This window comes from Juglans regia, chromosome 13, assembly GCF_001411555.2.
Source record: "Juglans regia cultivar Chandler chromosome 13, Walnut 2.0, whole genome shotgun sequence".
Taxonomy (NCBI): domain Eukaryota; kingdom Viridiplantae; phylum Streptophyta; class Magnoliopsida; order Fagales; family Juglandaceae; genus Juglans; species Juglans regia.
In genome coordinates, this window is record NC_049913.1 from 37,683,068 (window position 1) to 37,706,287 (window position 23,220).

Here is a 23,220-nt window from a genome sequence, read left to right on the forward strand (position 1 = left end):
ATTATCAAATAATATTTACTGATCAAAGAAAAATATTATTAAATCAAAATAGTATTTAAACTTATTATATTTTTAAAAAGGGAAATAAGTTAAAAGGCAATTCCCTCATTGTATACTTTGCATGACTTTAAATTTAGAGTATTTTTATATATAATTATAAAATATATAAACGTTATATAATTATTTTAAAAAAATATATAATTTATTATTAAAAAATTATTATTTTTTATATAAATTTTATATTTTATTTATTATTTTAAAATTATTATACAAGAATAAGATAATTCGCGATTAGAAATATCTTTTCCCATCTAAACAGTTCTTAGAATTTTCCATGACCCACTAAACATTGGTTTCCGCGTCGCAATCCGGAAATCCATCCCTTTTTTTCTTCTTCTTCTTCTTCTTCTTCTTCGGTTTGAGCTCGGCTCCTCCCCAGTACCTAAACCATACGCAGATCTTGCCATGTAATCCCAAGGTGCTTCCCACCTGGGCTTTCCTCCTGGCTTCCGAACTTTCAACAAAATGGCGAAAAACTCCAAAGAAGAGCCCAAGACCGCTCCTCAGTCCGATCGCTGGTACAATCTAACCTTAGGCTCCTCCTTCAAAACAGATTCCTCCAACAAATACTGCACCTTCCGATGTAAGTTTATAAAAAAATTTATATAGATTTTGTGGCTCTAATGTACTGTTTGGTTCCCCGAGAAAGTGCGACAAAATCAATAAGAAATAAAAACTGTTTTTATTTTGATATTGTTGCAGATGAATTCAAACCGGCTTCGATCGATAAGAAGAAGCCAGGATCGCTGCACAAGACCAAGGAAAATAGGGTTTCTGTGGAATTCCAGAACAATCAATTGGGAAAACCCAAAGTCACTTTCGAGGGAAGCAGTGAGGAGTACAAGGAACACGACGCCGTTCTGTTCTTCGATGGCCAGACTTTCCGATTGGAACGGCTTCATCGGGCCGTTAATAAGCTCCGGCACCTTCGGCAGCCCGGTGAATCCGCGGCTGCTGGCTCTTCCAGCGTGTCCGCGCAGTCGGTTCCAGAACCGAGGTTATCTCCGGTTGGGAAGGCTGCAAAGCCAGCAAATTTTAGTAGAAGCACATCTCACTCTGTACCGGTGAGTTTTTTAATTATTGGTTGAAATGGGTTTGCTTCGATATAATTTTTTTTTTTTTTTTTTTTATAAGTAATGCTTGCTTCGATATACATAGAGGATTGACGCATTGCATTTTGCAAATATATAATTGTAAACTTGTTATCTTATGGAATTCTCAGACGTTAAAATGCTTTTTGGGAGGTTGTTATTGTTTTCACTTCTGGATTTGAATCCAAATAAATGTAATTAGGGAACTCTAGTTGAAGCAGATAGTCATAGTTTTATCTACTGGCATTTGGTTAATAGTAGAAAGCAATGTGATCACTGTGAAAAACTTTAATTTGTTTGCACTTTATCCAAGGATGAAAGAAATCCATGAAGTTTTTGTTCACGGAGTAAATGACTCGTGATGATGTGTTGATTCTGATAAGTTCCTTAATCTTACGTTTAGGTCATAGTCATATTCAGATCAAGAAAGACAATAATTCTTATGTTAGTTTAGTCTACATTTTTAACTTCTTAGGATTAATACCTTGATGGGTCAAGCTTGAGTTGAATAGTCTAGAACATATGTAACATTATAAAACCTTGAGGGAAAAAATGTATCATTGATAATCATTTTTTGAATGATACATTTGGCATATCATTTCTGAAGTTGTAAATTGGAAACCCCATCATAGTACATCGAGGCTATAGCACATTAGATTATCAAAAATACCTTTTTGGTCCCCATAAATTCTTATCCGATTGTCTCCTGAAGCAAAATGAGAAAGTCTAAGTTGTTTAGGCCATTGGCTTATACTTGCCTAGCCCTATTGAATTCAAGTTCTTGTGGAAATATAAATTAGAGGTAACTCCAAAATTTTGAGAGAAAAAGTAAATGGCCATGGTTATCTATTCATATATCTTTGGAATCTTGATACTAGGAGATATGTTTTGGTCATATTCAGATCAAGAAAGACAATAATTCTCATGTTAGTTTAGTCAACATTTTTAACTTCTTAGGATTAATACCTTGATGGGTCAAGCTTGAGTTGAATAGTCTAGAACATATGTAACATTATAAAACCTTGAGGGGAAAAAAGTATCATTGATAATCATTTTTTGAATGATACATTTGGCATATCATTTCTGAAAGTTGTAAATTGGAAACCCCATTGTAGTACATCGAGGCTATAGCACATTAGATTATCAAAAATCCCTGTTTGGTCCCCATAAATTCTTATCCGATAAAGCAGATGGCCATGGTTATCTATTCATATATCTTTGGAATCTTGATACTAGGAGATATGTTTTAAGTAGACATACATTAATTGGAACTTTTGTGAATCAACTAATGTCCTTAGTTTTAAGATACTGATACCGTACGTATTTTTCACTCTCAATCAAACCTTGTGAATCATTGGAGTTTTTGTTTGTCTCTGCTTTAGTTCTAAAAAAGAAATAAAAAGGAATCGGAATTGTTGATCGACTATTCCTCCGTTTGATATTTTTTGGCTCTTATGTGCTCTGGATTTGTATAGGTTGAGGTGGAACGAATTGATATTGGCAAGCCAGAGAATCCAGGTATCTGTAATATGCTTATATAGGTTTCCATTATATATTCTGATGCTTATAAAAAAGTATATATATTTCCTGATGCAGCAATAAGTTGATAGATTGAAAATATATCAGCGCACTTGTGTTGGTTAGATTCTGAAAATAACCTACTATTCTGACTGTCCCTGGGGATTTGGAAGATAGGTTTTCCATCATTTACCAATAAAAAAAAAAAAACAAAAGCTTTTCTGTCCTTGCCACCTTTCAGGTGTTAACTATTGGACCAACCTTTATGTTATTTTTTATATATTTCATATGATGCTGTTGCTTTTATCCATCTGTATGCTCATATTGTTATTGTCTCCTATAAGCACTGTCAAACATTACATTTAAAAAAAAAAAAAAATTCAGAATCGGTTTATTAACAGGTATGCACCTCAGCCTTTGTTTACTTTGCCTCCCTTGCCTAACCGAGGGTAGCATTTTTGCCATGATATTGGATTGGACAGCCTATTCACTGAATGTTAGGTGTAATGCTCTCTATAGTCTTAAAATGGTACACGACTGCCTATTAAACATACAAACTTCTTTCAGGCCAAAAGTAAATTAATTAATCTAATGTTATCTTATCTGAAAGACGTTCAGTCCTTAAAAGATTCTTATCGCTCATAAATCTTAGATTGGGGTCCATAATTTCTGGCTTTTTTATTTAATGTGATTTCTATTGTCAAATGGTACTTATAAAAAAAATTCTCTAGGATATGAGAGCAGGGACGAAGGTAGGCGGGGGCCCCGGGGGGGTGCAAGTTCCCCCAAAAATTAAAAAAAAAAAATATGGGATTACTAAAGAAGTTAAAAATAAAAGTTGACCCTCCAAATTTGATTGTCAGTTGCCTTACCCCAAGTTCAATAAAGCAAATCATGTATTTTTTTAAAAAAAATAATAGTAAATAAATAAAGCAAATCATGAACATGAAGATACTTATCAATCATTTAATGTTGACAATATATGTGGGTCTTGTAGAGATGTTTTATCAGAAGATTTTACTGAACACAAAAAAGATCAACTAAAATTTTAGCTACAATATTACAAGCACAATGTTCCTTATCATCCAGATCTACAAGACTTCTCCACAATTTCTGATTTTTGTCGGGTATTGAAAACTACTGAAATGACCAAGGTTTATTATCTGGTTGACAAATTGATTCAACTTGTCTTGACACTTCAAGTTTCAACGGCAACTACTGATCAAGCTTTTCAGCTATTAACATTGTTAAGACAAGGTTTCGAAACAAAATGGAGGATGACTTTCTTGAAAAATATTTAGTAGTCTATATTGAGAAGGAAATTGCTGAAAGATTTAGGATGGATGCCATAATTGATGAGTTTTATTTAATGAAAGAGCGATGAGTTCAATTAGCACAATTCATTATATTTTATTTTTTTTATGGATTCAAACTTGTACTCAGACAACATGTATTTTATATATATATATATATATATATATATATGGAGTTATGTCATAATTTATTTACAAATTTTTACATGTGCCTTGGCCCCCCTAAATTAGATTTCTAGCTTTGGCCCTGCATGAGAGTGTACAACACATGTCAGGACCACAGATGATAGTTTGTAATGGTTGTCTAAATATTTTGTCGCATGTAAGTTCAGTTACAAGTGATCAGCTCCTTATTGGGAGCTTATAGTGCTTGGGTTTCAACAGTCTTTAGTAGAAAGTCAGGTATCAGGTGCCTATATTTTTAACCATCTTGTCTAATGTTGAGACAATTAAACAGCCGCATACTGGCTACTTGTTGCCTGTTTTCTTCAAAGGTCAAAGGACAAATATTTTTAAGGCATTCTGTCCTCAATGCTATTTTGAGCTTCTCCTCATTTCGCTGTGAATGATTTCATTGATTAATTTATTTAATACCTTATGAGAGAACTGGGGCACTTCGCTGGATTCTTTTTTCCTTTTTCTTCTATGCCATGTTGCCTCATAAAATGAATGCAATATTTATGTCGTGACAGGTGCAAAACATACGGGTAAACGGATTGCTGATTATCCATCTGATCCCCCAAACGTCTCCATGGCTTCACCAGCCCCTAAGAATGATGAAGTTGAGGAACATCAAGATATAGATATTGATGATCTTTTTGGTAGTGGAACCCCTGAAGATGAACCTGTTACTGAAGAAAAAGACAACGTTGCAGTTGATATCAATGTACCACATCACAATGAGTCTGACGAGGAGATTGCTGATGTAGATGATAGTGATGATGAGGTGGACAAGGGGCCCAATGCTGCAGAAGCACTTAGAGCCCAGGTGAATGCCGAAGAGAGGGAGAAGCATGCTTCTAGTTATAGTAGTAGCGGGAGTGGAAGCAGAAGTAGCGGGAGTGGAAGTGGCAGCAGCAGCAGCAGCAGCAGTGACAGTGAACGAAGTGATGAAGATGAGGTTACCTCTATATAACATTGGCAAACTACCTTAAACCTGAGGATAAAGCAGTTGAAGACAGAAAATACAGAATCTATATGAAACCAAAAGAAGCATGGCTTGCTTGCAAACTAAAAACAAGCCATCCTGGTTTTGAGGGAGACATTTTGTTTACCTTCCTTTTCTTGTACCAATGGGGTTTACATTGGCATGGATCGTCTTACATGCTGTAGTGTTTATGAGAGATTTTATTAAGCTACCCTTTCTGTGTTACCATGCCACTTTTGGAAAATGTAATAATGGGTATATTCTCATGAACAACATGAAACTCTTTTAGATCATTTATCATCTTCTCTTTCACTTAGTATTTATCTTCCCAATCTCCGGAGTTTGACTGAATATGGAGGGAATGCACCATCTACCTTTGAGAAAAGTGTTGGTCTGTATGTTGTGGGATAAAAGTTGGAGTTCTTATCAATTATGATAAAGTTTGATAACTTCCAATCATTTATCAAGTGCAATCCATTCTCTCTCCTATGTTGCTCCCGTTTTTTACTCTTAATAAATTTCACATAATATATTTGAGTAATGTTACATGCAGTCGTGGAGTGTGTAAGTACCGTGCAGTCGTTTTGAAAAATAATGAGATTTATTATTAAAAAATTAATTTTTTTAATGAGTTGTATTTTTTTTTAAAGTGATTATACGGTACTTGAACATTCACAACTATAACTATTATTTTTCAATATATTTAGTACGCCATTTAAAATATAAAAAAAAATCAAAAGAAGGTAAGATTTTTTATCGGCATGCGATTTTTTTTTTTCAAGGCGACTTCCTGTCTTCCATTTAGGAGTTTTTTTTTTTTTTGAACTGTTGTAATAGAGAAATAAGTATGACAGCGATGAGTTGCCTAGTGTGGAAAAAAAAACCATGTAATTTGACTGAGAATTATGATTTTCCCATATATTAATTAATATTGGATTGACAAATTATAATTGGGAATTTTAAGTCTTGCCGACCTTATTTGATTCATAAACTTCCTGATTTTGATGGTTCGTTGATTTTAAAGTCTTGCCGACCTTTATTATTTATTTATTGCTTTGACTGTACAATAATACACTTCAAAAACATCTTTTCCTCTCTCGTGGCTGGCCTATTGCCCAACACCAACATACACAAATATTCAAGATATTTGAATTCTTTTGGTGTGTTTTTTTTTAATTTTTAGATTTTAAAGTTTTTTTAAAAAACTATTTAGTTTTTATTGTCATATAGCTTGCTAAATTATAACAGATAAATAAACACATCTGATTTATAATAAATTATATTGCATCACCTTAATTAATAAATCATAAATTAATGCTATATTTTTCCACAACATGGTCTTGCATAGTCAAACAGTGTTAACAAAGGTGATTCTCATAAATAGGAAATTATTCCTTTCTAATTATTATCTTATATATGCATAAATCCTCTTATATGTATATATAATATATATATATATTTTAAAGTTATATACACATATAAATTCGTATGTTGCCAAGATGAAGTGAATTAAAGGTTAGTATTAGAGATAAGCCAAAACGATTATCTTGATTGAGTTTTTCTATTTGTAAGTCCGGAGAACACACAATCCTCGTCACTTGTTTTATAAGATTTAATTTGTAAAATTTATATTTTAATATTTATCTTTAAAATTAAATTATGTCATATAAATATTTCGTTAAAAACCTGTTTGAGATTGAATTTGAAAATTTAAAAAGTGCTTTTAACTATTTAAAAGTTCTTTTAAAGAAAAAATTATATGTTTAGTAAATTTATAAAAAAATGTTTTAATCACCTAAAAAAGCTGTAAGTCTACTTTTTAAAAAGTACCAAATTGAACCTTTTATACAAAAACTCATTAAGATAACTATATATTTTTAAAAAAATAATGTAATTAACTTTAAAAGTGCTTTAGATACATGTTTATCAAACAGTAAACAACTTTTGAACTATAGAGCTTATTATTTAAATTATAAGATATAAGTCTTAAAATTATAAATTATATTTTTCACCACAATCTCAAACACGTACTAAGTATGTTATCACATAAGTGCTTTGTTAAGACTAATTAAGCACTTTTAAGACTTATAACGCAATCTCAACCAACTCGAAATAAAATTTTTCATATGGAATATATTAGTATTATAATCAAGATATTTAATTTAGAGATTTATCTTATCAAAAGATTTCAATTTCATAATTTATCTTATCCGATTTAAATATAAGTTCCACTTATCATAATTCATCTTATCTGAATTTCGACTTATTTTTTGTATTTAATCTTTTGATGATAACAAACATTTAATTTCGAAAAATTGTTTTCTCATCCTATTTTATACTTTTCCATTTTAGTTTTGATTTGATTTTAATTCTTTCGGTTGCCTCTAATACTAACATATATTATTACTCCCAAAATGGAATTTTTATTATTTGTCTAATTAATACTCCCAAGATGGAATATAAGCCAAGGGACATAAATGTTCATGAAGTTATTAAAATTTTAATTTTAATAATGCGAATCCTTGTTTCCACTTACATAATTAATATTTCCAGCACTCGCATTGGCGGAGATCATTCAAAGCATTTGACCGATAACTGTTTATTTACTTTACTAATGCAAGTAAAATGGAGTAATTCACACTCTCCCATTGATCTTTCTTTTTCCAGAAATCAGACCGAATCAGTACACGAAGATCAATGGAGAATGAATGAACTCCATTTTCTTTCCAGCACCACAAATCTGACCTGAAATTCCCAACCCTAATGTCTGTCACTTGGTGATAGGATAAAATCTGTAGAAGAAAAGGTTAACGAAAAGATTCGAAGAGAAAGAGATGGGGAGAGAGAGAGTAATTACCTACGGAGAGAAAGATTAGACAGTTTCTGATCTAACGTTCCGGAAACTCAAATCCAAATCCACAGAAACCAAGATCCTCGGTGACCCACTTCACCAAACTCCCTTAAAACTCAAATTCAGCCACACCCACCTCGCCAAATCCTTGTTTTGACTCTTCCCCCAGAGCTGACGGCCCTGCTAAAAGAAGAAAACCCAACACCGACAGCGACAACAAGAGAAGCAGCGTTATGGGAGCTGAGAAGAGATGGTTGTTCACGCTCTTCGCTGCCGCATTGTTCTCTGTTCTCCTTCTCTTGTTGCTCACTTCTGTCTCTTCCTTCAGCTCCCCAAAGCCCTTCCCTTCTATCGTACACCACGGTGCGCACTATACGCCCGCCTTCGCCTACTACATCTCTGGCGGCCGCGGAGACGGGAACCGGATCCTCCGCCTCTTGCTATCCGTCTACCACCCGCGCAACCGGTACCTCTTGCACCTCGCGGTTGAGGCCTCCGACGAGGAGAGACGCCGACTGGCCGCGTCTGTCAGGTCCGTGCCAGCGATTCGGGCTTTCGGAAATGTGGACGTGGTGGGCAAGCCCGATCGTCTTACCTACATGGGCTCCTCGAATATCGCTTCCACGCTTCGCGCCGCGGCGATACTGTTGAGAATGGATGGTGGGTGGAATTGGTTTATTACTTTGAGCGCAATGGATTACCCTCTTCTTACTCAGGATGGTATGCCACTTCGGTAATTGCTTTTCGGTTATGAAGTTTTTCTGTGTTAATTTCTTTTGGATATAGTGGATTGGTCATAACTTTTTTATGTTGGGTAATTAATAAGAGGATTCGGGTCTCGAAATTGTTGGACAATTCTACTTCTAGAAACATTTGGCAATTTTTCTCATTTGATGCTATATATCCCCCAATCTTTTTGGAAAATTAGCATGTTGAAATCTTTAAAACACGATGATTAAGTTGTATTGGAATTGGTCAGGAAAGTCTAAGATTTGATTTTGGTCCTTGAATGAACTCATAATTAGAGAAAACACTTTAAAATTTTAATCCTATATAGTTAGAAGCTTGTGTTGAAGCCTCTGCGCTTTGATGATGCCATCCCACCTAAGAAGAAATTTTTGTACAAGCGCATTCATATAGGCCATATTGAGTCCCTAGGGGCCATAATAGATATTCAAAAACTGTGTTCAAGATTTTTTTTCATTTGATGTTCTTGAAACTCAGATTGTTTCCGATCTGGCCAGTATTTTTGAAACTTGAGGCATAAGTTGTTAAAGGTCTTGAGTGTGTTTTTTGGATTTCAGATTCAGTTGTGATCAGGTTGGATTGGATCGGTAGATGCATGAGGTTTTAATTAAGGTTTCTTTTCCTTTTTTTCCTTTTTAAATGGGTATGCGAGTGCTTCTCCTAACCTTTTACTACTGTGAACAACACTTTTTCTCCAGATCCCATAATTAGTCTGTATGTTTTTTTTTTTTTTTTTTTGATCGGTCATAATTAGTCTGTATGTAATTGTGCTAGCATATGCTATAATCAATTCCCTCTTCGGAAGTCTTTTTGCACCAATCCTTTATGCTGAAATGAGTGCATTTATTGATCTGTATAAACAATTAGCTATTTGCTAAAACCATTAAGGTTGATGCTTTGACTTTTCTTAGTTGTCTTCTGCATAAATTTATTGAATGTGAGGTGCCCTTCAAGTTGGAATTGGGCATCTGCATAGGTTTCTGCAGAAATGTTGCTTACAAACTTCGTGGGTACTCAATTATCTGAATTTTAAAACACATTTATTGTTACCAGGGTTAAGTTATATTTTGGGACTAAAACACATTTATTAATCCCCTAGACTCAGTTCTCTAGGGGATTAATTCTTGAAATAACATGAACTAGCACATGTTTTTTGACGAAATCGTAGGGCTGGTTTGGATTCAGAGATGAGATGAGATGAGATGGTTTTAGATGAAAGTTGAAAAAAATATTGTTAGAATATTATTTTTTAATATTATTATTGTTTTGAGATTTGAAAAAGTTGAATTGTTTATTATATTTTGTGTGGGAATTTGAAAAAGTTGTAATGATGAGATAAACACTTTCCAAATCCAAACGGGGCCTAATCCTATTTTTCTTATTTTTCTCAGTCGAACCCAAGATTATATAGTGCATTCCTTTTCCCATTCAATTATTTCTTTCATAACTTAAAAGCAATCGTGTTATAAGAATTACCTTTAGATTAAGGCAGTTATCCTCTATTAGAAGGAATGTCTATATAATAGGTAGGATATAATGAATTTTTGAATTGGAGTGAAATTTCCGAGGATGGAACTGTTGCAAGGCTATTTGGATATTGGAATTCCACAAGAGCAATAGCAAACCTGCTCAAATGCAATAGTGATAAAAAGAAGGGTAAAGTCTCTATTCACATCCCAAAGCCCTCAACATATTATATATTTTAATACCCTGTCAAGATCTTTCTGAAACCCTTGCGGTTTGAAATTGTTGTCTTTTCTTAATGAGAATTTCAAACCAACTTGATGCCTGGTTTGTAGTGCATAACTCAAAACTAGGCAGCAATAAAGTATAGCACATAGCAGCGGCTTCCTGATTCCTGATCAAGTGAAGGGTTCTTTTAGATGATTCTTCCAAGTGAAATACATTTACCTTTTTTTTTTCTTCTCCTTTTGGTGGTGGGATTTTTCTTTGGAGATTGGAGGGTTTTTTTTGTTTTTTTTCCCAAAAGCTTGCCTGGGCAACTCATGGCATATTGATTTAATTACACCTTAAAACCTCAGATGTCATGGCTGGTATCTTTCATCTTTCTAGTTTCATCTTCCACCCATGGAAAATACTAAAAAGAAATATTATAACTATGGGTCCTCCTTCTTATTTTGTATTTTATCTATATTCCGATTCTGTTGTTTTTGTTTTCTTCATAGTTGTTCGTAGTTTCTGATGTTGGCTTCTTTTATCCACTTTCAGATCTGTCCCACGTGTTTTCTTCTGTCAGTAGAGACGCCAATTTCATTGATTACACCAGTGACCTTGGATGGAAAGAGTAGGCAAACCCTTCTCACTAATTTTAGCAGCTTCTTGAAAAGGAATTAATTTTTAATCCAATCTGAATCTTGATGGTCTACTTTCTGATTTAGAGCTCAAAGGTTTCAGCCTATTGTAGTCGATCCAGCTTTATACTTGGCCCGAAGGAGTCAAATTTTTCATGCTACAGAGAAGCGGAAAACACCAGATGCTTTCAAAGTATTCACAGGCAAAGTCTATTCTCCATAATAGGCTATATTTGCCACATGCAATACATGTATGGGTATGCTTTATTCACCGATCTTACTTTGCAGGTTCCCCATGGGTGATTCTGAGCAGATCCTTTTTGGAATTTTGTATACTTGGTTGGGATAACCTACCCCGAATGCTTCTCATGTATTTTACCAATGTGGTTTTGTCCCAAGAAGGATATTTTCATTCTGTCGTTTGCAATTCACCAGAGTTTATGAACACCACTGTGAACAGTGATTTGAGATATATGATCTGGGATAATCCCCCAAAGATGGAACCACTCTTTCTCAATAGCTCTGATTTTGATCAAATGGTTCAAAGTGGAGCTGCTTTTGCAAGACAATTCCATAAAGATGATCCAGTGCTGAACATGGTTGATGCCAAGATTCTAAAGCGTGGGCGTTATCAAGCTGTCCCAGGGGCTTGGTGCTCTGGGCGGAGGAGCTGGATGATGGATCCTTGCTCCCAGTGGGGTGATGTCAATGTCCTGAAGCCTGGGCCTCAAGCAAAGAAGTTTGAAGAGTCCATCACGAACCTTCTTGATGACTGGAATTCACACACAAATCAGTGCAAATGAATGTGTTAAAGAGAGATCTTTTGAGATGTGATGCAATTCATTTGCATCCGAAATTCATGACCCGTTTGAAAGACTGGCACGAGTTGAGATACATTCTTTAGACACTCGGCCTAATTTGTTGGGAGTTCTAGTCCGCAGGCTTTACTAGTGTTCATAACAGGACATGGTCGAAGGCAAGCAAGTGAATTCACTTGAGGTTTCGGGCTGAACTGTACCTTCGGGGGACTAGTATTTATCACAGAGCCACCAAATCTTTCAATCAATAAGAAAATCTACCTCTTTGTGCTGCCAATTGCTGCTGTATGTTCGTCCTGTCATATATATTTTGCACCCTTTCGAATGCTGAGAATATCATTTGTTAAATTCCAAATTATTGTTTTCATGGTTCTCGCCCCCCTCTCTGTCTATCTCAGCAGCCTCCTTAACTCAACAATGATAAAAGAAAAGCAGATGCAGCTATTGCATTAGATGGCAGCTCGCTGCCCCCCCCAAACTAAACTTTCCATTTCGGCACCAACAAGATCAAGGAAACAAACAAAAAGTTTGGTGCACCAGTTCTCACAGTTTTCCTTTATGCCGGAAATTATGAGTCTGTTCAATGACTTGAATACTCCGAGGGGATAAGCACAGATATGATACAGAAGTGGAGATGGAATCTGTAACAATTTTGTTAAACCTGTCAAACATGAATACAGTGCGAGTCTCTGACGTTTGAATATTGTCGATTGGAGCTGCACATGACTCACACGTGCAGATCAAAGTGCGCATGAGATCCATGCACCACAACACTGAGAAGTACTTGTTGCCACCACGCGCAGCATTTCTGGGACCTCAAATTCTTCATATCCGATCGACCTCCATACTCCTAGAGTGGCACGTGTCCCCCACGCACTGCCACAGTCCCTAACCATCGTGCTCCGGCAATTTGACGTATCTCCTATTTGCTATCTACCTATTTTTTCGCTTCTCCTAACCACAGATCGTGAGAAAGAGGAAGTTGAAGTCTCCTGCAGCCAGTCCAAACCAGCAAAATGCAATACAAATCTCTTCACTGCAACTTTTAGTCGTAGTATTACAATCCTTTTACTGGACTGTATTAAAATCGGTTTAAGCGACTTCCCCTTGTGAGGGTAGGGGTCAAGTCATTGACCCCAGATCCCTCTCTTCTTCTTTTTTTTTTTTTTTTTTTTAATTTCTTGTGTTGTATTTGCTGGTTTGAATTGAATGTTAGAACCTATTACCCTGTTGACTATTGTATCATGTAACTGTTAAATATATCTATAATATTCTTGCTTTAAAAAAAAAAGATTGTAATTTTTAGAGGATATATTATGATTTTTACTTCTTCATTCACTGGAGACAAATGGCATATAGAAAGGTTTAGCATCCTTCTATGCCATGCCAAAGGCATCTCCTTTTTAACCAAAACCATTACAATTTAGAATGACCTATGCTTCCTGAATTTCACGTTCATAAGCTTCACCTCATCCAGTTGAAGCAAACTCTCAACAATCTCATCCCTTCCTGGTGGGGTCAATGAAATATCGATATTTCTCAAATGGGTGTCTCTCACTTCCGCAATTTCATACCAAGAGCATCTAAAAGACCCACCAATTAACAGACTATCGCTATTAGCCACGCAGGATTTATTGGATTTCTTAGGTCCCGTTTGGATACAAGAAGTGTTTCATTTCATCTCATCATTACAACTTTCTCAAATTCTCACATAAAATATAATAAACAATTCAATTTTTTCAAATTTCAAAACAATAATAATATTAAAAAATAATATTTTAACAATATTTTATTCAACTTTCATTTCAAATCACTATCCAAACAGCATCTTAGTAAAACAATCTTATTCAACTAACATACATGACTTCCCACTATCTAGGTCATTCTTGTCCTATTCTCAGCAAGTAAGATGCTATTATAACCACGCTGAGGGAGGTCAGGTTACCTCATCTCATCCGTTTTATCCAAAAGAAAAAAAAAATTGCCAATTAACACATGGAAAGGAAAAGTCCACTTGATTGTGTGTCATAGCTAAGCTTGTTCAAGATATTCAGTACCTAGTGCTCATGGTCGCTTGGCAAAGCATAATGACAAGGCTATCAACATGCAGGCATTGGTGCATACTAAAGACAATTGAACACAAGTTGTTTGACACAATGTCTCACAAAGCGTGCGAGCATATTGGAAAGCCTTTCAATATATATATATTTATTGTACAGATGTGAGTAAGGAAAATATGTATTATAGTCTAACGTTACAATTGAAGAATAATTGGAAAATAGATGAGAATCAGTCCTCTGTTTCCATATTTGCATTGTAGTCGTTGGGTGTCTTTATTTCCATGTATGGCTTTGTAGCCGTTGAGTGCCTTGGGTCTTTGTATGGCTTAGTTTCCATGTATGGTTTTGTAGCCGTTGGTGTGATTTGCTGAGTATCTTCAATAGTCCTCCCAAAATGGTGCCTAGGTATAAGGCCAAGTTTGGTTTGTAAAGAGTGAAGCGCAAGACGTCCAAGAGGCTTGGTGAAAATATCGGCAAGTTGAGAAGATGTCGGAATGTGTGGGTATGGAGAAGACCGAGAGCAACACGTTCTCTCACGTAGTGATAATCAATCTCGATATATTTGCTCCGGGCATAGAAAACAGGATTGGCAGTCATATGTAAGGCACTAAGATTATCATAGAACATAATTGGTGCCGATGGGAGAGTAACACCAAGATCATGTAGTAGAAATGAAATCCAAGTAATTTTTGCAATGGTGCTCGCCGTGGCTCAATATTTTACTTCAGAGCTAGATCGAGATACTGTATTTTGTTTCTTGGTAGACTAGGAAATGTAGTTACTTCCTAAGAAAATGCAATAGCCTGTGGTGGAGCGATGAGTATGAGGACAACTTGCCTAATCTGTATCAGAAAATGCATGGATGTTAAGTGTAGAATGTGAACTAAAATGAATATCGGTATCAAGAGTACCATGCAAATAACAAAGGATACGCTTTACCATTTTGTAATGAGCCATAGTAAAAGAGTGCAAAAATTGGGATACAAAATTAACACTAAATGCTAAATCAGGGTGAGTAAAAGTGAGATATTGAAATGCTCCAATAATACTCCGATAATGACCAGGATCTGGAAAAGGGACATCACTTATGAGTCCTTTAGTTTTTGGCATCATAGGTGTACCCATAGGTTTATAATCTTTCATCTGAGCATGATCCAAAATCTAAAGTGCATACTTAGCCTGAAATAGTGTAAGGCCATCTAAATTGTGGGTCACTTGAATCCCCAAAAAGTAATGCAAAGGACCAAGATTCATTGCAAATTGTTGCCCAAGAGCATGAATGAAAGTATTGAGATACGTGGGGTTGGAACCCATGAGAATTATATCATCAAAATAAATTGTGTTTATAGAGGAATTATAAATAAATAGGGAGGGATCAATGGAACTACAAGTAAAACCTTTATCAAACTAAGCACGAGGTACTTGTTTTAACCCATATAATGCTTTATTTAATTTGCACAAATGAGAGGAAAGAGTTGGTGGGATAAAACTTAGAGGTTGTTCCATAAATACGTAATCTTGAAGGTCACCATGGAGAAAAGTATTCTTGACATCGAGTTAGTGAATGGCCTAATTATGAACAAGTGCAAGGCTGAGGACGACCCGTATGGTGCATGGTTTTATGACATGAGAGAATGTCTCTGTGTAATTAACACCATCAATTTGGTGTGGCAACAAGACAAACTTTAAGTTGGTCTAGGGTACCATCCGCCTTGATTTTTGTTTTGAATATCCATTTGCGTCCAATAACATCCATTTGAGGTTGGTGAGGTACATGAGTCCAAGTTTTATTCTCATGAAGAGCTTGAATTTCTTCTTACATCACTTTGGTCCAACCTGCATGGTTAAGAGCGGAGCAGATTGTCTTGAAAGGCTCTAGATACCATAAAGACAATTGAACACAAGCTGTTTGACACAATGTCTCACAAAGCATGAGAGCATATTGAAGAGCCTTTCAATATATATATATATATATATATATATATGTATGTATTTATTGTACAAATGTGTGTACGAAAAATATGTATTATATTCTAATGTTACAATTGAAGAATAATTAGAAAATAGATGAGAATCAATCCTCTGATTCCATATTTGCATTGTAGCCATTGGGTGTCTTTGTTTTCATGTATGATTTTGTAGCCATTAAGTGCCTCGAGTCTTTGTATGGCTTAGTTTTCATGTATGACTTTGTAGTCGTTGGTGTGATTTGCTGAGTATCTTCAATACATACATTGGGCCAAGATTTGCGACCTAAATTAGTGAAAACATAGCTTCTTGTAGTCTATCTTTTGAACCCCAATCAACTGATCAGCCCATGTCTGAGAGTCTCGTTTAGATACCCAAACATCTCACTCACTCATTGGTGTCATCCATCGAATACATTTTCAATACAAATAATATTATAATAATAGCATACATTGGTATCTTATAAACAATATAAAGCTCCCTGGCTATAATTGCCCGCAAGATACGATTAATTATACTGAACTCAATAAATATATTTTGCTTAAATTTAAAATTTCTTGTTAGGCCCCAGAAATTTTCCATTTCTTGTTGGTCTAATTACATGTTTTTTCAAATGCTGAAACTTGAAGTGAAGAACACGTACATTTGATTAATAATGCCATATCAACCCAGTTTGCCAACCACGTGGCATGTCTTAATGACTAATCCAACCCCCTACAGTAGTTGGTCAAACTTGGGCTATTTTCTTGATTTCAATACAAAACTTTAACCTAGTTATTGGGCAAACTAGGTAATTATGCACAAGAAGCATGATCATAATGTTACCAAGTTATCCATCCAGATGAATATATATATATATATATATATGGACTCTGCTACACCCACAGAAGATTCTTACAGAGAAATGAGAGAATTCTCACCGAAATGTAAAATTTATTTATTTTTCCAATTATTTTTTTAAACATTTTAAATATTTTTAAAAAATATAAAAAGAATTACAAATTCATTTAAAAATACTTCAGTAATCATTAAATAAAAAAAATACAATTCGATAGAAACGTTATGTGAGAATAGTATTTTCCTATATATATATATTTATATTTTGCTAATGTCGAAAGATTTTTTACATTAATAATGAAAATACCTGTTTTTTTTTTTTTTTTGAGGTGCCTCAAAAAAAAGTCACACATCCAGCCTTTGGTTTCACAGGCCAATACGTTGAAAGGACAAGTAGAAGACAAGAGTGATGACTTGTTATGGTTAATAGCCTATAAATAAATAAATAAATAAATAAAATTGCTTGTAACATTGTCTATAGTGACAGATACAGAAGATGTATACAACGACGTTTACCAAAACCTCAGCTAACTGGCCGCCCAGCTGGCGTTTTTACTTCAATCATCGTCGTTTTGGAGTTTTCTGCGTGGTTTTCAATGAAACTTAGTTCGATATCTGGCTCCTATAGTCGTACCGTATCTAACCGAATCAAATACGATCTAAGTTCTCAAAAAAAGAAAAATGTGATGTTCACACCATGTTAGATTTTTTAAATAAAACAAAATGTTACGTGCAGTTATTTTTATCTATTTTATTAATAATTAGTTGTATCATTTTTTTTAATATAAAATAAATATTTTAATTAATTATATCAATAAAGTACGTAAAAAATATGTAAAAATGATTATATATAATATAATTTTTTTTAATTTATAAAATTATTTAATTAATGATATTATATTATGCCATAAAATGACATGCAGAACACGAGAGGGAGGTTTTTTACAATTTTCTGATTTATATACTTTCTACAATTTTATGAGATAAATACAGCTATTAGATTAAAACAATTAATAACATTTAATGCAGTAAGATCATCGTAAGACAAATTTTTTTTTTAATTAGCTAGGATAAAGTACTGTGTTACATTCTATTATACATGGATGATCAGCTTATGCACATGATCGATCTAGCTAGGATTTATTTTCTATGCAACATCTAGATCATCATCTGTTCCTATCCCAAAGATCACTTCTGGTCTTTTCACACACAATAAGTGGAGACATATATAGAAATTGTCCAGACTGAAAGAAAATTAAGAAAAAGCAAACTAAGTAATAGGCCGATCGAGCCCCATATGTCGCACCAGAAATTATCAAAGGGTTATGGTTGAGTACTCATGCTAGCTAGCTATCAAGTTCGTATATAATTCAAAAAGGAGGACAAAGATAAATTTATGAGGCAAGAAGAGCATTGCAGACCATGAAATTTCTCCCGCTCGACTGCTTGAGAAGAAAGAAATAGACTTGACGTGCATGGGGTAGCCGAGAGCTAGCCCGGCCATCTTCTACAGAAGTTTTACCTAATCCTCTTAAATGATAGGACCCCCTCTCAAAAGAAAACAAAAAAACGTCTATTTCCTTATTAAATACAATTCTTTTATATACAGTCATTAGATACAATCGATATACAATCATCTAAGTCATTAGATACGATCGATATATAGTTATCTATGTCACGTCAGATTTAAAATAAATTCTTCATCTCTTATCAGCTCGGTCTCTCTCTCACATTAGCTCAGTCTTTCTCTCATTAAGTGTCTCCACGTCAATTATGTTTACACGTCGTTTACACCAGACGCTTGCAACAAGCGTTTTTCTATGAAATATATATAGAATAAATAATCTGATGGTTTTAATTTTTTATCTTTTTCAAATTATATTATATATAGTATTAAAAAATTATTATTTTTATATTTTATATTTATACTTACGTACTCATAACTGTAACTATCCTTTATCATATTATATATATATATATATATATATATGCGTGTGTCTATGTGTTTGTTGCTGGCCTGTGCTAAATATTCTGAACTAGTTTTGGCAGCTCTCCAAAGTCCAACCCCATTAATGAGTGTCTTCACGGCCTCATTGTCACCGACTATTCACAAATCTCACTCCTTAAATGATCAATATTTTTTGAAAAATACTTGTCTTAATGAACCGATTTTTTTCTTTTGAAGAGTATATTGACTTCAAAAATTAAATTTTTTTTTATGGTCAACCATTTATAAATTTCGAGGGGAACATTTTTCTTTACATAAATACGGTTACAAATTAATTTGTAGAATTAAATGATCTTGGCGTAGCAATCTTTTCAAACTAGCTAGCTAGCTAGCAAATTATTGAAGACAGATGGGTCCAGATCATTTATTAATTATTTGATGTGCTTCAAGTACTAATCTTTGTATATATATGAATATTCCCGATAGACTCATGTCTTCATCGGTACAGCGAATTCCAAATGCATGCGAAAGAAACCTCACCACAAAAAGTAAGATCTTCGAGAAAAATTAATTTACAATATTGATTTGCGACCATAGGAGTATATACTAATATTCAATTTACCTACCGATCGAAGAACGTGATGATCATAATTTAGTAATTTTTATTTGCATTAAAATCATCAGGATATATATATTTTGTACTAAAAAAATGGACAATTTTGGGCTTTTAATTAGATATTAACACTATATATATATATATATATATATTATATTCCCCAAAACTTGAAGATCCTTTTGACATTACTTTTTACAGAGAGAAATGATACTTGCAGTCGTGAGTATGTAAATATCATACAATCATTTTAAAAAAAATAAATAAATACGGGATCTATATGAAAAGAAATTAATTTCTTAAAAGTGAACTCTATTCTTTTTTAAAATAATTGTACGATACTTACACACTCTATAATTGTATATAACATTACTTTTTTACGAATCTACAAAGAATTTATGATTTTGTTTTGTTTATTAAATATTTATAGACCAAGTACGCCAAAAGCACAAAATCTCCAGTTTTCCGGCATGATGTTTGAGGCATGATTCGGGGACACAGCTAATTAGTTAAGAGATCCCCTTCAGGCCTCAGCTTATGGCCGGAAACAGAAAAAAGAGTACGGCTCCATATTAATAGAATATTTACGGTAATTCATCTCATTTTATATAATTATTATAATTATTTTAAATTTTTATATAAAATATAATATTTAATTTAATTTTTTAAATTTTAGTATAAAAATAATATTAAAAATTTATATTATAATAATATTTTATTAAATTTTCAAAAAAAATCTCATCTAATCTAAATTATATAACCAAACGACACCTTAATTTAAAAAAAATAAATAAAAAGGATCAAGTAAAAAAACACAAAAATGTCCAGTTTTCTGGCATGATGTTTCGTAAAATGGCATGATTTGGGGGACACATGAGCTAATTATAAACTAAGTGCTATATATAATACTTTTATTTTAGTGCTAATTAAAGCACAACTTGTACTCCAAGTTCCTCTCCGCATCCAGCGTTTTTATTCATTTACCCTCTTGTATATATAGGACCAACTCACAATTCATGTCCTTCACACTTCTCTCAAAAGAAGCCTCTCTCTCTCTTCTCTCTCTTCTCTCTCTCACGAAGACGCACTTCTAATTATTAATCTGCTCGTCTTTGTTGATAAAAGATCCAAATGGGTGCTCTCGACTTTCTCTCAGATTATTTCACCATTTCCACCCGAAGAAAGAAACGCAAAGTAGTGCAGGTATTTTCTTCAAAAACAATATCATCTCTCTCTCTCTCTCCGTTCCTGACTGATATCGGTCTCCTCCGTGGCTTAATTCTTCATGTCAAATCTGATCTTTTTTGTTGCAGACTGTTGATATCAAGGTGAAAATGGACTGTGATGGCTGTGTAAGGAGAGTTAAAAATACTGTTTCCAACCTGAAAGGTTCAGACTTCAGACCCCTCCCTCTCCCTCTTTCTCTCTCTATATTCTCTCTCTCGTTCATCACCATTAAGGCAACAAGATCTTGGCTCAAGTTGATGATAAAATAAGGTGGGAATATATATCGTATAGATAATAAATTCCACACCTACACTAACAAAATACTTACTTTCCAACGTACATATATAGATGGAAAAAGGTCGGGAACGAATTTCATGTTGGAATTATGAAGGCTACAAATTGAAGGGACTACCATCACCACTCCCTTCCCTTTTATGTAAAACTTAAACCGTGAGCACCTCACGAAGATTGGAGTCGGTCTCTTCTCTTTTGAAACTTTCAGTATTATGTTTTAGGAATTTCAACTTTGGTCAAAAAGCTAGGAATATGCAGTACTAAACATTTTGAGCTCCCTAGCTAGCTAGCTCGTTGGTGAACTGGAAGAGGTAGCTGTTATTAATCATGTTAATGTTGACTACTCTCATCTTTTTTCTGGTGTACATGACTCTTGCAAGGTCTGAAATCATTCATTATCAGCTGACTTCTTTTGAAATTTCTGATTAAGCTGATCTGTCGTTAAAACAAAAAATAAATCAAATGTAGTCATCTTTTTTATGAGGCAATTTATGTAGAGCTTTACTCCTCGATCTCTCTTTTTCCTTGAGCTCTATCCCATCAGTCGTATGTTGGAAAAGTAAGTGGGGAAAGCATTTAAAGCTCCTACACTGACATATTAAATGCGTTGCAAATTCCCGTAGACCGGACAGGCCCTTACCATAATGGTATAACTAATTAGCTAGATTATCTATTTATTATTTCCTTCAGATCTTTTTTCTGAGGCAAATATGGTGAAGATACATGCAGATATCCATGCAAAATATTTAATTATCAAGGTATAAAAACTGCATGCAGCTTGTAAAAATCTCCTTCATAATCTCATCTCTCTCTTTTTTTCCTCTTTTTATTCCATCCGTCGCAATCTTACTGCCAAAGCCTTTGCTAATTTGTACGTTTTTTCGTCCGTTTGTTTAATAAAATCATCATGACAGGCGTAAAAACTGTGAATGTCGACCGGAAGCAAAGCCGGGTAACTGTAACTGGATATGCGGAGCCAAACAAGGTCTTAAACAAGGTGAAGAGCACCGGAAAGAAAGCTGAGTTTTGGCCATACGTTCCATACAACTTGGTGGCTTACCCCTACGTGGCTCAGGCCTATGACAAGAAGGCACCGTCTGGTTTCGTGAAAAACGTAGTCCAAGCCCTCCCTAGCCCAAATGCAACAGACGAGAAGCTCACTTCCCTCTTCAGTGATGAAAATCCAAATGCATATTGTTCGATCATGTAAGCAATAGGAACTTGCATGTAGATTCTGTGATCTTCATAACCAGAGAGTACTTATCGTTTTGAGTAAGTAAATGTTTGAGCTAAGTGCATGCAGACAAGTTTTGCTCGTCTTTCAGCTAGCTGTAGATTTCTTCGAGACAGAATTAGTCGTATGCCAATTAATTACCATGTTTAATAAATTATCTAATGAAAAATATCTTGTATTTTTGTACACATGCATGAACGTATGGCTATGATGATCTACCGACAAGTAAGAAATCAGCGGTCCATTTTTCTGAAAGATCATCTTTAGGTCAAGTTTAGCAGCCAACTGCATGGGAATTATGTACTAATAATTTGCCTCATAAAAGAACGTGGAAATTATTAATATAGATATATATAAATAATGGTCAGGGTGAGAGTGGATGATCATTAAATTATTCACTTCTTAATTACTTAAATGATATGGTGTATCGATCACTTCAATTTAAGAGTTTCCAAATACTTTTTCAGCATTTAGGTACTACTGCTAGTTGGTAAATTGACAAAAGATTAATTGCCATGGATGAAGCATACATATATACTGAAAAAGAATAATGTTACGAGAAGTCATAAAGTGCGGAAGTATTGTATAATCATTTTAAAAAAAAATAAAATTTATTATTAAAAAATTAATTAATTTTTTTATATAAATTTTATATTTATTCATTTTTTTAAAAATAATTACAAGATATAACTTACTCATTCACCACTACATCTATCATTTCTCACTAAAAAACTATATAATTTACAAGGTGAGAAATTATACTTACAGTTGTGAGTGTACAAGTGTCATGCAATCGTTTTAAAAAAAGTGAATAAATATGAGATCCATATAAAAATAAATTAATTTTTTAATAGTGGATCCCATTCTTTTTCAAAATGACAGTATAATATTTACGCATTTTATGACTGTATGTAGCATTACTTTGAGTACTGCTAAACCACCCCTGATGGCTCCACTGGAAGCTACCTCTGGTTCTAATATATATTTTTTAATGTGTTTTTTAATTAATTTTTTAAATATTTTAAAAAAATAAAAATAAAATATTATTAAAAAATACTTTCTTAATTATAAAGTAAAAAAAAAATTATTAAAAAATATTTCCTTAATCAGAAAGTGAAATAAAAAAATTACTTTGTGATTAAGAAAATATTTTTTTAATAATATTATAAATTTTTTTATTTT

The 23,220-nt window shown here is 33.9% G+C and overlaps 3 protein-coding genes across 3 annotated transcripts; all 3 read left to right on the forward strand.

The window, feature by feature from the left end:
• Nucleotides 1-299: 299 nt before the first annotated feature.
• Nucleotides 300-5,461, forward strand: LOC109008098 (ELL-associated factor 1). The gene is made up of 4 exons (XM_018988078.2): nt 300-643; nt 763-1,124; nt 2,627-2,669; nt 4,675-5,461. The coding sequence occupies exons 1-4, from the start codon at nt 526-528 to the stop codon at nt 5,115-5,117; spliced, it is 966 nt and encodes a 321-aa protein (XP_018843623.1). The 5' UTR covers nt 300-525; the 3' UTR covers nt 5,118-5,461.
• Nucleotides 5,462-7,743: 2,282 nt separating this feature from the next.
• On the forward strand, nt 7,744-12,229 carry LOC109007616 (beta-glucuronosyltransferase GlcAT14A-like). Its single transcript, XM_018987368.2, has 4 exons — nt 7,744-8,700; nt 10,957-11,032; nt 11,127-11,242; nt 11,328-12,229. The coding sequence occupies exons 1-4, from the start codon at nt 8,214-8,216 to the stop codon at nt 11,840-11,842; spliced, it is 1,194 nt and encodes a 397-aa protein (XP_018842913.2). The 5' UTR covers nt 7,744-8,213; the 3' UTR covers nt 11,843-12,229.
• An 8,079-nt stretch (nt 12,230-20,308) lies between these two features.
• On the forward strand, nt 20,309-22,232 carry LOC109008112 (heavy metal-associated isoprenylated plant protein 22-like). Its single transcript, XM_018988095.2, has 3 exons — nt 20,309-20,486; nt 20,597-20,672; nt 21,719-22,232. The coding sequence occupies exons 1-3, from the start codon at nt 20,415-20,417 to the stop codon at nt 22,012-22,014; spliced, it is 444 nt and encodes a 147-aa protein (XP_018843640.1). The 5' UTR covers nt 20,309-20,414; the 3' UTR covers nt 22,015-22,232.
• Nucleotides 22,233-23,220: the final 988 nt, after the last annotated feature.

Excerpts from the sequence above, each read along its gene's own strand:
- LOC109008098 (XM_018988078.2), top strand. The coding sequence starts at position 526 with ATGGCGAAAAACTCCAAAGAAGAGCCCAAGACCGCTCCTCAGTCCGAT. Across the intron at positions 644-762 it reads CAAATACTGCACCTTCCGAT|ATGAATTCAAACCGGCTTCG; the intron begins GTAAGTTTATAA and ends ATATTGTTGCAG. Across the intron at positions 1,125-2,626 it reads GCACATCTCACTCTGTACCG|GTTGAGGTGGAACGAATTGA; the intron begins GTGAGTTTTTTA and ends GGATTTGTATAG.
- LOC109007616 (XM_018987368.2), top strand. The coding sequence starts at position 8,214 with ATGGGAGCTGAGAAGAGATGGTTGTTCACGCTCTTCGCTGCCGCATTG. Across the intron at positions 8,701-10,956 it reads CCCTCTTCTTACTCAGGATG|ATCTGTCCCACGTGTTTTCT; the intron begins GTATGCCACTTC and ends ATCCACTTTCAG. Across the intron at positions 11,243-11,327 it reads TGCTTTCAAAGTATTCACAG|GTTCCCCATGGGTGATTCTG; the intron begins GCAAAGTCTATT and ends CTTACTTTGCAG.
- LOC109008112 (XM_018988095.2), top strand. The coding sequence starts at position 20,415 with ATGGGTGCTCTCGACTTTCTCTCAGATTATTTCACCATTTCCACCCGA. Across the intron at positions 20,487-20,596 it reads AGAAACGCAAAGTAGTGCAG|ACTGTTGATATCAAGGTGAA; the intron begins GTATTTTCTTCA and ends TTTTTGTTGCAG. Across the intron at positions 20,673-21,718 it reads TACTGTTTCCAACCTGAAAG|GCGTAAAAACTGTGAATGTC; the intron begins GTTCAGACTTCA and ends TCATCATGACAG.